The sequence below is a fragment of the Camelus bactrianus genome, chromosome 16 (genome assembly GCF_048773025.1).
Source record: "Camelus bactrianus isolate YW-2024 breed Bactrian camel chromosome 16, ASM4877302v1, whole genome shotgun sequence".
Lineage (NCBI taxonomy): Eukaryota > Metazoa > Chordata > Mammalia > Artiodactyla > Camelidae > Camelus > Camelus bactrianus.
In genome coordinates this window covers 41,346,022-41,358,986 of record NC_133554.1, presented here as the reverse complement: position 1 = coordinate 41,358,986, position 12,965 = coordinate 41,346,022, and the positions used below count along the sequence as shown (strand labels likewise).

General features: G+C 56.2%; 1 protein-coding gene across 1 annotated transcript in view; it reads left to right on the top strand.

Annotated features, from left to right (window-relative positions):
* The window catches only part of RTN4RL1 (reticulon 4 receptor like 1), a 63,452-nt gene extending 53,427 nt beyond the window's left edge, over positions 1-10,025 (top strand). The window contains exon 2 of the mRNA XM_074343230.1: positions 6,673-10,025. Within this exon, the coding sequence (XP_074199331.1) occupies positions 6,673-7,997 (1,325 nt within the window). The 3' untranslated portion in view covers positions 7,998-10,025. The remainder of the gene's footprint in view (positions 1-6,672) is intronic.
* The last annotated feature ends 2,940 nt before the right edge of the window (positions 10,026-12,965 follow it).

Sequence of the window (12,965 nt, the reverse complement as noted above, 5' to 3'; positions counted from 1 at the left end):
TCTGACCTGTCAGGTCCCTCTGCCAAGACTCTGGGATTTGGGAGCACCAGGGCGAGTGGGGCAAAAGCCAGGGTCCACATGGAGCAGGCACAGCTCCCTTTGATGCAGTAGCTGTAACACAATCATTGGCCTTGGGAGTGCCTCCCCTGTAGCCCATCCCAGTAGCAGATCAGGGCACAGCCTCTCTGAGTGATGCCAACACCCAAGAAGACGGGTGCTCTGACTCCCAGTTCCCGGACTAAGAAACTGAGGCCATGGAGTTTTAGTAACCTGCCTGAGTTTGTCCAGCTGAAATGTGCCCCCACAGAGGCTGGTCCCAGGCCCAGGCAGTACCTGGGTACAGAGCTGCCCACACTGGCCTCCAGTGTCCCCCAACCCTCTGTCCACACAGGGACCCCCTCAGTGAGGAGGCAGTAGATGCAGGTAGGCAGAAGACATGGGAGCCTGAGGTTGCTCCAACAAGGCCCCCTGAAAGCTTGGCAGCCCAATTAGCATGGCATTCCCAGCCAGGCCGCTCGGCTCCGGGGGACCAGCAGAAGCAGATGAAAGCTGAAAGGTTATTCCAATAAGGGGCCGCCCACTTCCCAGCTGAGAGCGATCCTGGTATGCTGGAGGGACTTGGAGCGGGTACATAATTCAGCGTGTCAGGAGGCGAGCCAGAGCTATAGGCAAAGCCAGAGTGAGCGCTGAGATAAGATGAGGATATCACAGGCGGGTGTGCCTCTCCTCAGAAGAGGGCCCTGCCCCCTCCCCTGGATGGAGTTCAGGATGCTCAGGATGAAAGGGCTGGTCTCCAGAGACAAACGTGTGCTTACATATGCACATGCGTGTACTCAGTGATACATGCACATGGCCATGTGCGCGCACACGGAGATATATACACACACATGTAGATGTGCACCGATCCACACCCACACGCTACACATGCACACACACAGGCCCCGGGCTGCAGGCACAGGGCCTAAGATGTGAGTGTCTGAAGAACACTCATACCTCATGCCTGCCTGTTTGTCCCCTCCCCATCCTGTGGTGAGAGATTTTTCGGGGGACAAAGGCACAGTCCTGGTCCCCAGGTAGGGTGGCTAACAGCTTCGTGTTTGGGATTTTCTGGTTTTAGTGTTAAGTCCTGTGTCTTGGGAAAGCCCTGAGTCCCAGGCAAAGCTGCACTGGTCACCCTACCTACCCCAAGCCCCAGGCAGGCCTGGTGTGTGTATCCTCCCTCCCAGAACCCTCCTCACCCTCTGTCACCTCTGTGATGGCCAAGGGGCACTTGGGAAAGAGCCAAGGCTGAGCCTCCACTCTCAGCCTGGAGGCCTCCGTACTCATAAGAAGCATTATGTTTATTAAGCACCTACTAAGAGCCAGACTCTAGGTCTTGGGTTTTCTCCTTGAGCACCTACTGTATGCCAGGCACTGTTCTAGGCCATGGGGGGTACAGCAGGGAACACATGAGACAAAATCACTGTTCTTGTGGAGCTGACACTCAAGGAGGGGAGACAGAAAATAAACACGATAAAGGAGTAAATGATGGAATTTATTAGAAAAGGATGCATGTAATGGGGAAAAGTGAACTAGGGAAGGGGCCATTTAAAATGGGCTGCTGGCATTCATATAACTATTGGCAAGATGGTGATGTATTATGACTTTAATAAATTATATTATTATTTTTTAAAAATAAAATAAAATAATGTAAATAATAAAAGAAAATGAAATACGCTGCTGGGAAGGCCTCACTGAGAAGGTGATGTGGGGAGGGACCTGAAAGGTAAGGTGAGGGTGGGAGCCCTGCAGATATCTTGGGAAGTGCAGGGAACAGCCCACGGAAAGGCTGGAGGCAGGAGGCACCTGGCTCCTGAGGACAAGAGGAGGGAAGCCCAGCTCTGCCCTGGCTGGCTTCCTCGTCTCCAGGAAGTGGCCTGTGCTTGGGTGTGGCACGGAGGGACAGTGCCAAGTGGCCTGAGGCGCCAGTCACTCTGTGAGCACAGCCGGCCTGGCCTGAGGCCATTATACAGCCAGCAGAGCCATCCCGTTAGCATCGATTGGCTTAGAGAGCAGCATCTGGTAAGGCTGGGGCAGCAGGGGGGCCAGAGCCGAGCCCTTTGCAGGGGGAGGGCAGGTTGCAGAGCCAGAAGGATTGACCACACGGCTGACCAGTCTCCAAGCCTCAGAGAGCCCCACGGAGCTGCCCAGGGACTTATGGGGATGCCAGCCCATTGAGCTGTCCCTGTACAGGTGTAGGGAGGGACAGGTGCCAGACTCAGGTCAGGGTGAGGCCTGAGACCTTGGGGCCAGGCGGACTGACCAGCCCTCAGATGAGGCTGCCCAGCCTGCCCTGCAGCGTGGAGCTCCTGGATTCAGAGTCAGCTGGGCAAGGTCTGCTCCACTGCCCTGCTCACCAGTTGTGTGGCCTTGGCCAGCCACTCCCCTCTGTGCCTCATTTCCTCCTCTGTGCAATTGTGTAGCACTCATGGGGTGTCATGAGGATTCCATGTAAGAACCTGGTACTCAGTTAGGCCTGGGTCCTGTTTGGTTAGCTCCCTTCCTGTTTCTGAGGGTAGGGAAGCTGCAGGGCCCCTGTCACACTGGCCATCTGGCCTGGGACAGGAGCAGACTGTCAGTGCTGGTCCCAGTGGGGAGTTCTCTGGCCTCCTCAGCCCTGGGTGTCCGTCGCCAGCTGAGTTGTAGTTACAGCCTCTTGGGATCTCTGGCTACTTAGAGGCTGAGAGAGGGGCCAGGGTAAGATGGGGACTGCCACCTGCTTTTCCACCTCAGTACTTTTGCACATGCTGTGTCCTCTGCCTGGAATGCCCTTCCCACCTGTCCCACCAGGTCCAGCCCCCGTGGGACCGTTCATAAGAACATCTTATGAACTGGCTGTTGAGTGGACTGGCTGAGGGGCCCGTCTGTGCCCAGGCTTCTCACCCCGGCCCCCACGGGTCCCTGACCAGCAGGTGAGGGGTTTGGGGGTTTGCCGGAAGGAGGACTTGAAACCAGTACCAGCTCTCCTTTCCTACACATCCTCTGTGCAAGAGGACTTCATGGAGGAGGTGGCACAAATGCAGCAGATGCCATCCCCATACACATACCTAGGTGCCTACTCTGGGCCTGGCACCTGCTGGACTGCCTGGTATTGTGAGATCCCCATTTGCTAGTCTGTGAGGACCTGCCCAGTTCATCCCCAGGCCTCTCCTTGCCCTGCCACTCTGAATACTCCAGGACTCCTGCGGCAAGTATTGAATGGAGGAAGAAATGAATGAGGCTGCAAAGATGTGGGTAAGCTCCTGTGTGGGAGGCCAGGTTGTCTAGGAGCAGCTGAATGCCCCTTGAGGAGAGAAGGGGGAGGGGACAGAAGAGGAGAGCACGAGGGAGTCCAGAGGGTGATGGCGGGAGTCCCCATCTTGCTTTCCCCAGCCCTCATGGACAGAGCAACCTGTTGCCCCACCCAGGAGGGAGCGAGGAGACTGATGGGAAGGGGCGCAAGGCTCCTCCACGGAAACTTGAATCTTTGCTAATTTGCAATCTTCAAATGCACAGCAAAGGCACTGATGTCATTGTTAATACATTAATCAGCAATCAGCGGGTCAGGGCTCCTGTGGGCCACACAGAAGTGGCACAGGGGGCACAGCAGGAGCCCTGGTGATGCAGTATCAGCCTCCCTGGGAAGAAACCAGCAAGGGTACCCGCTGGCTCAGGCAGGGGTGCCAGAGGCAGGAGGATAGGAGAGCTGGCCCAGGGCCTTGGAGGTAAGACCAGCTTCCAGGGTGGACAAGCAGACTGAGCTGAGACTCTTCCCAGTTACAGTGGGAGGGGCCAGGGGTTAACTGCAAGGGCAGCTTCCCTGGCCAGGGCACCCTGGCATCTGGATGGTACTGAAGGATGGAGAGCAGCTCCAAGCATCAGCTGGGGTCCCTGCCTCCTCCTGGGCCTCTCTCAGGGGAAGAGTGTGGTGGCTTCTGCCCTGGGTCCCTCCTTTACCCCCAGCCCCGCCCCCTGCTATCTGACCTCTCCCACCTGCCAAAGTGTGTTCCCCGTCAGCTGCAAAGCCCAGCCTAGATTTTTGGACAATTGGCTCTTTTACCCAAACCAGGGTCTTCTCCTGATTCCTTCCCCCTTTCCCCATGCCCCAACATCCCCTGAGGGCACCTGTCTGAGGGAGGGCTGAGGCTCTTTGTGGAGTTCCCCTGGCTTCTCTGGGGACCATTGCAGAGAACCCCCTCTTGGGGCCTTACAGGGACAGAGCCACAGCAGCAGGCAGACAGGCTGCCTGCCCCACCTACATCAGGGGCAGGAAAGCTCCCCTACTCCCCACCGCACAGGATAGTTCTGAGGATCAGAGGCGTGCGGGCAGAAGCACTCTGTAAACTCCGTAAGCTACACAAATGTCGGTGGTATTAATGCTGAGCCTGCCACAGCTCACCCTGCTCCTGCCGTGAGTGGCTCTCCCTGCCTGACTTCAGGGGAGCAAATGCCTGTTTTTGCAGGACCCCAGGCAGTGGGGGGTCTGGTGTGGACCCATGGCTCCCACAAGCATGGGTTCATGGCCATGGCCCCGTCCCCTTCAGTACAGTGAGCACCTCATACACCCTTGAGCTAGGAGGGGCACCTGGGGCTCCCTCAGAGTTCCAGGGTGGGGCGCCTCCCCAGGGCAGCCTGGGAAGAGGTGAGGAGCAGAGCTGAGCGAGGGGAGAGGGAATGGCGGGCTCTGTGGAAGGTGCAGCTGGTGTGGATTGGTCCCTCCTCCCAGCCCCAGGCATTGGAGGCTCAAGGCAGTGAGAAGGCTCCCCAGTAGTCAGCTGGGGTTTGGGGTCCAGGCTCCAAGGGGGTCCTCCCACTCTTATCTCCCCCTGGGGGGCTGGGCCCCCTGGCCAGACTGAGGTGGGTGGTGTGGTGCTGGAGGTCAGACCCGAGCCTCCATGTGGGGAGCCCTGGCATAGTGATCATCTCCTACTCTTGTTACACAGGAGGAGGCAGCCGAGGAGGCCCCTGCCTGGGGCCTGGCCTGCAGACTGTCCAATGGTCCAGATGACTGAAGGCAGGGCAGGGGCCACCTAGAAAGTGGCCTGGCCCAGATAAGGTCCTCACAGCTGCACTCCCACCACCACCATCACCACAGAGGTCATAATTGCTCTGAAATCACAACCGAACACAATTATGCAAAAACCAAATTATGTGCGATGATTTTTATGTGTTGGAAACATTAAGTCGAAGCCGGGTGATTACAGGGGGACGGGAAGCAGCTGCCACTCTCTGGGAGCCCATAACTCCCAACAGCTGGGAGCTGTCACTTATTTACAATGCCGTTTCTGCAAGGAAAGAGGGGGTGGTGGTGGAGGCGAGGCCCACCTGAGCCCAGACAGGCGGCTGGGGTGGTGGCCGGCCTGAAGCTGGGAGCCAGGCCGGCCCAAGAGTGGCTGGGAAGGCTTGTTCTCTCATTCTCCATGCCCTGGGCACTGCTGGCAGCAGGAAGAATCAGCCGAGCTGCCTCAGGCCCCTGACTCTCCCCAGAGGCTTGGCTGGCCAGGCTGGAAAGGAAGGAGCAGGAGGCCAGCCCTGGCAGGGATGAGATGGCTGCCTGGCCCTGCAGAGTCGGGGTCCACAGGCCTGGAGTCTGTGCCCCCAACACTGGCGCGCCTACCAGGCTGCCTGGGGCAGCTGCGACCCTGGAAAAATGCAGGTAATGACAATCATCCATAATGAGGCTGCTCTGATAATGAGTGCGGGGCTATTATCCGACCACAGGCTGGACACATCTGAAAATAAATTATTTTAAGGATCCATTAACGAATGCCTAATTAATGCCCAATTAGAGGGAAGCTGCAGAGGAAATGCTCCGGACAGTTAAGAGGCAAGTCTGTTTTGCAGCCACAGCCTGGGATCTCCAGTAAGATGGGGAGAGGGGAGGGGCCAGAAGGTGGACCCCAGTGTGGGGCAGCCTCTCTCTGGCCACTTCTTGGGCCGCAGAGCCATCAGCCCTGGTGCTTCCCCCAGTCCTTCCCACAAACACACACATGCACACACGTCCTCTGCAAGGGACAACTATTACTATTTAGACATGAGGAAACTGAGGCATAGGGGATGATGCATACTTGAGGACGTGGAAAGCACTGTAAATGAGAAATCTCTCAAGATAAACTTTGGTGTCATGCATGCATGCTTTGCTTGTTATTGGGAATAATTTAAATAAAAAGACTCCTCAGGACTCCATATGCGATATTCACTTTGTTAGAACGAGAGTCTGCACCACTATCTGTTCATGCAGATAAGGGCAAGTAAGTGGCAGAGCTGGGACAGGAACCCAAGGCTGGCTGCTGTGTCCATGGGTTGTGACCTCCATCTTAGTAAGGCCGACAGAGCCTGGGGGCGGGCTCAGCAGATATGGGCGGGGCTGGGGTGGGGGTGGGGCTAAGGAAGTATGCGTGGTGGAGGGGGATTACAGCCGCTACCCCGACTCATCTCACAGCCCAGGCTGGGACAGAACCCCCAGTAGAGGTGGGGCGCCAGGGTGTGGGGAGCCATCAGGAGCCAGGCCCTCAGGGGCTAACACTCCAGACCGCTGAGCGCAGCAAAGACGAGGACAGAGCCCTAGGGGCCAAGGAGGGTCACGTGCCGGTCCGGACTGTCTCCCACCTCCCTGGCAGCCCCTGACCTGGCTGTGCTCTCTCTCCCTGCCAGGGTGCTGTGTGGAACTGCTGCTGCTGCTGCTGGCGGGGGAGCTGCCCCTGGGCGGCGGCTGCCCGAGGGACTGCGTGTGCTACCCTGCCCCCATGACCGTCAGCTGCCAGGCACACAACTTCGCTGCCATCCCCGAGGGCATCCCAGAGGACAGCGAGCGCATCTTCCTGCAGAACAACCGCATCACCCTCCTCCAACAGGGCCACTTCAGCCCCGCCATGGTCACCCTGTGGATCTACTCCAACAACATCACCTTCATCGACCCCAACACCTTCCAGGGCTTCGTGCACCTGGAGGAGCTGGACCTCGGCGACAACCGGCAGCTGCGGTCACTGGCCCCTGAGACCTTCCAGGGCCTGGTGAAGCTCCATGCCCTCTACCTCTACAAGTGTGGGCTCAGTGCCCTGCCAGCGGGCATCTTTGGTGGCCTGCACAGCCTGCAGTACCTCTACCTGCAGGACAACCACATTGAGTACCTCCAGGATGACATCTTTGTGGACCTGGTCAACCTCAGCCACCTGTTCCTCCATGGCAACAAGCTGTGGAGCCTGGGCCAAGACACCTTCCGGGGTCTGGTGAACCTGGACCGGCTCCTACTGCACGAGAACCAGCTGCAGTGGGTCCATCACAGGGCTTTCCACGACCTCCGCAGGCTGACCACTCTCTTCCTCTTCAACAACAGTCTCTCTGAGCTGCAGGGTGACTGCCTGGCACCCCTGGGGGCCCTGGAATTCCTCCGCCTCAATGGAAATGCCTGGGACTGTGGCTGCCGGGCCCGCTCCCTGTGGGAATGGCTGCAAAAGTTTCGTGGCTCTAGCTCTGCTGTCCCCTGTGTGTCCCCTGAGCCGCTGCATGGTCACGATCTGAAGCTGCTGAGGGCCGAGGACTTCCGGAACTGCACAGGGCCAGTGTCCCCGCACCAGATCAAGTCACACACTCTCACCACCACCGACAGGGCCGCCCGCAAGGAACACCACCCACCCCACGGCCCCGCCAGGGACAAGAGCCACCCGCACGGCCATCTGCCCGGCTCCCGGTCGGGCTACAAGAAGCCGGGCAAGAACTGCACCAGCCACAGGAATCGCAACCAGGTCTCCAAGGCGGGCACTGGGAAGCAGGCCCACGAGCTGCAGGACTATGCCCCCGACTACCAGCACAAGTTCAGCTTTGACATCATGCCCACAGCACGGCCCAAGAGGAAGGGCAAATGTGCCCGCAGGACCCCCATCCGTGCCCCTAGCGGGGTGCAGCAGGCCTCCTCTGGCAGTTCCCTGGGGGCCTCCCTCCTGGCCTGGATACTGGGGCTGGTGGTTACTCTCCGCTGAGGGCGCAGGGCGCCAGCACCCAGCACTGCCACATGTCCACCAAGGAACAGGATTTTTTTTCTTTTTTTTTACAAGTGGAGGATCTGCTGGGTTTCAGGCAAAGGCTGGTAGAGGCTTCGGCTGCTGTCTGGGCCCTGCCCGATGGATGATAAACCCAAAGTGTACAGCCCCAAGCAAGATGGGATTAGCGCATCTCACCCAGCTGTCCCAGCCAGCCCTCCACCGAGCACCCACGGACAGCATCCACCCAGCAAGGTGGTTAGAGCCACAAAGTGAATCCTTCATTAGCAACAATGGGACAGTGCCCCATGGGAGCTGGGCTCTCTGGGCTCCTGATCATTTGGAGAGGTCTGAAGGGCCCCCGCTATTCCCAGAGGAAGCAGGACTCAGAAAAGAATAGAGAAGGCTCACCCAAGAGGCTGGGTCGACCAGCTGTCTGGGAGCACATGCGCAGGTGGCATTTTGGCTCTTGCCTGAAGCCATTTAGTCAACCTGCCCTGAATCCAACCATGTGCCACCTTCAGTCCCTCCCTTGAGGGTAATGCCTCTCATTCCTGATGTCTCAGGCAACCCTGGCAGATCCAGGCCTGACTGCTTGTCTCCAAGAACCAATTACCAAAGGAAAGATCATCAGAGGCTGAAATTTAGAACTTCATTGTGTGCAATGAAGTTCTCACAGGAGGTGCAGTTTTATAACTATGTCCACTTATATATATACACACTGTCTACATATATATATATATATATATATATATACACAAATGCACAGGTCCCCCGCCCTACTCCCCTACCAAACTGTATGTCTTACAATGTTTATAAACTATACGGAAAACTTTATCTGCTGAACTAAGGATTGTATTGGTGATTTCTAGCAAGAAAGGAGTTCTAGGATTCCATCTAGAATCCCATGAAACTTGGGCTTGCCAGGGCCTGGGGCAAAGGGGCAGTGGGGAGGGTCAAGGAGAAGGGGAGACAGCAAGAACCACTTCAGGGGACCAATATTCTTAGACATTTAGAACATCACCATGTTTTTATATGCAACACAAGCCCGTCTGCCACCTCAGAGCACCCAATCACCCCCAGTATGGTAGCTGTTGGCATCAGAGTGAGAAGCAAGAAGCAGCTTGTTGGGCATCAGGGAGCCAGGCCCTGGGGACTGGTTGGACAGAGGAGGGAAAGAAAGAGGCTTTGGGTTTCTCAGGCCGGCGGGCGAGGTAGCATCCACAGTGTTAGTCCAACAGGCTGGGCAGTGTTGTCAGCTTAGCATTTTGCCAGTGACGGTCTCGATAGGCCAGGGATACTCTGGGCATGATCCCAGGCCTCTAGCATGGCTCAGCTGCTGAATTTTTCCTTGAGGCTCTTTGATGGGCGTCCCAGCAAGGGTCCTGTGTAGGGTGGCAGGAGGGAGAGCATCAGGTGGCCTTAGCAGAAGGGGAACAAAGAGGGCATTTCAAGAACCATCTCAGGCACTTCTGCATTATGGAGGCCCCATTCCTCCTGGACCCTCTGAAGATGCCCGGGGACGAGCAGAGGTCAGGGGGTGGCCAGACTCAGGGGTCAAGAGTGGGGACTTGCAGGGAATGGAGCAGGCAACCCCAGACAGGGGAAAGGGGCTCGGCTGTGCTACTGGCTGGGGTCTGGGCAGGCACAATCTTTTTTGGCTTTGCACAAACCCGAATTCCCCACCAGAGAGGATGTATGTGAGGAGCAGAAACATTGAATCCAATTAAGAGAAAAATAATAATAAAAAAAAATTCTCTTGGACAAGAACCCTGTTTCTCATTTCCTAACCCCGTTTTCCTGAAGGAGTGGCAGATCCCGGATTTTTGTGGGGTGGGCGAACCCGGCCAGGCACAGCTCTGAGAACACAAGCACGTTTGTTGGCAGGAGGAGCTGTTTGGGGCAGGGGCATGCTGACTCACTGGGACATGGATGCACGCGCACACGCACACACACGCGCATTCTCCGTTCCATGGTTCTTCCCTCACTGGCACAGAACATGACTCACTTCCCACACTCCGGCTGTGCTGTGTGAGCACCATCTCTGGCTGGCCCTGGATCTTTCCCGGCCTGCTCCCAGAAGCTTCACCAGCAGCAGCTGAGCTGTTGATTCTTAAAGGGGCTTGGGGGTGGTGGGAAGGGAACTGCCAATTCCTAGTGCCCAGAGGGGATTCCAGAATGCCAGGGACCAACCCATGCAGCAGGGGACGTGGATGGAGTCTGGAGGCTGCACCTGCCTCTCTGGCTTTGGAGAAAGGAGAGAGTTCCTCAAATTGAGGCCTGTGTTTTCAGGCCCGGACAAATCCTCAGTACAAGACTGGAAACATGCACTAAAGGGAGCCTGGTGACGGCAGAACAAATCGCCTTTGGCCTGTGTTTGCTCCCCACTGGTCTGCCTGCTCTCACCCAGCCCAGTGCCAGGGCCAAGCTGTCCCTTAGAACCCGAGGATGCTGTTATGTTGTTGATTTCCTTTCCAACTTTAGATAGCACAGCCCTCAGTGGGAAAATCAAGCATCCAAGCACTTTATTAAAAATTTTTTAAAAAGACTTAGTAAGTCCTGTAATATGGAAGTGAAATGTCAGTACGGGAAATGCTAATGTTTTATAAATGATCCACTTCTGTCAAGCACAGCACAGTCTCTGGTTGCCGACTGTTATTAGAGGCAAGGCAAGGGGCCCAGGACACCAGGTGTATTTTTAGCAGCTTGCTCCTCTAAAAGGTAGAAGGAATAAAAGCAGCTCTATTGTGGATGACATCACTCGTCACTCAGCAGCTCACATGCTACGCAGTCACGATGACACCATTGTCCAAAACATCAGGGCAAGTTGACAAGTCAGGGGCTAAGTGAAGGCCTCTCCATTCACCAGACCCAGCATCCCTCCTGGGTGATTCAGGGCAGGGAGGTGTGGGTTCCTGCCTTGGGAGCTCTGTCCTCCTCCCAGAGGCTGAGGCCACCCCTCTTTGTTCCTGATGGGGTCAGCCCCTCTGCCGTTTTTGCTCAGCACTTTCAACAGACCCCGGGAGGGAGCCAGCTCCTCATCTTCCTCTCTCAGCTCCAGCCACACAGCCCTCCACTCTGAGGGAATGGGTGGCCACTGGTGGGTGGTCTCAGAGTCTCTCCACAAGCTTGTCCCCCAACTCTAGAGCTTGCCTGGCTTCCTATCGTTCGTTCAACAAGCACTGATCAAGAGCCTATGTGGGCCAGCCACTGGCCCAGGCTCTGAGGTCCTAAAAGTCAGAAGGCATGGCTCTCCCAAAAAGAACTCAGAGCCTAGGTGTGAAAACAGGTAGGACTGGTGAAACCAGGATGGGATTGGTGCCTCTGTTAGCGCCCCCACCCCCACTCCACCCTGAGAAATTTGGCTGGGGTGGGGGCAGTCAGGGAGGGCTTCCAGGAGGAGGTGACACTCTAATGGGTCTCAGAGGATGAGGAGGCAGCCAGAGAAGGATATGGGAAATATTCCAGGCAGAGGGCTAGAGGCATGTAATAGCACCACGTTTGGGGTATCTGCAAACAACTGTGAGTTGAGGACCGGGAATGACGTTTAGGGAGGCATGGAAGGCCAGCCTGGCTGGGCAAGGCCCAGGAATCCTACACAGGGACTTGGACTCTACTCTGGAAGTGGAGGTATTGGCCCCCCGTATGGGGTACTCTTCCCTACCCCGCACCCCCAGTCCCTCCACGCACGTGGTCCGCACCCATGGCAGGCTTGCCAGTGTTCCTCAACAGTGGATTTCATCATCAAAACTTGCCTTTCTGCTCAGCCAGATCCTTCCCTCGTGCCAGCAAGCTGGAGCTCTCCCTGGAAGTCTGCCTGGGCCAGAGTCCCATTCCCAGACACCTGCTGCTTCCAAGCTCGGAAAGCATCCCATAGCTGTTTTGTCTCCCACACTCCCTCCTTTCCCGTACATGAAGGGCTCAACCCTCAGCCCCTCTTCTTGCTTCCAAGAGGCTGCCCAGATACCCTCTCAGCCACTTTCACATGTGCCCACTCTGGCAGACCATCAGTGATCCCCAGAACTCCCCCAGACTGCTTCTCTCTTCTTCTCTCCTGCTGGGGCTGTTCATTACCAGGGAGCCAAGAATCCCATTTAGCAAATGTTTACTTGCCACCTAACTAATCATTCAGCACTCTGCCACCATGGCAAATGGGGGCTCCAGAAGGCCTGTTGGCAGGTTTGAGGGGGCCGAGGGAGCCAGGAAGTCTTCTTGGAGGACAAGCTGCAGGGTATGGGGTCAGAGGGAACAGGTTTGCTGGGAGGGCTCCCTGCAGCCGACTGGGAGTCTTGGGGCCTCAGCAGCGCCCAGCAGATCCTCCCTTTGTATTTTCACCACCCAGGCTGTCCCTACCAGCCTCTGCTGGACCCCACCTCTGGGACCCAGCTCTTCAGGGCCCTAGTCAACACTGACCTGAAGGATGCCTTTCTTTGTATACCTTCCTTGATTGGCAAGTGCTAGTGTACCTTTTGATGGGGCGCCGGTCAACATCTACCGCTCAGTCCCTTGACCTGGCTGTGATCACATTCTGGCTCATCTCCTCCCAGCCCAGCTCCCTGGCCTAAGTAGGAGTTTATCCCATCAGCTATTATTCCATCCTGTGTCACCAATCCCCCACTATCAGCTTGTAATGGGCCAATTTTCTTTTACCTTCTGTCTACTTGGAAAATATCTCAAGAACCTTTGTGCATTAAAATATCCTTTACAACTCTCTACTCGATATCTCTTTCTGCTCCTCTAATTGTCCCTTTTAACTCACTGTGCTTTCAGTATAAATCTCCTGGTCTCCCCCCTGCAGGCTGTTAATAAATACAAGCTCTAAAAAAAAATACACATAAACATCTATTGTTGGCTAAATAACTCACACCACAAGTAAAAAGCCAGGAAGAAAGGGAAGCTTCGCCTGATACAACCCTACCTGGGCTCTCTCACTCAGGCTGTCCTCGCCTGTCTCTTTTAGGAGAGCTG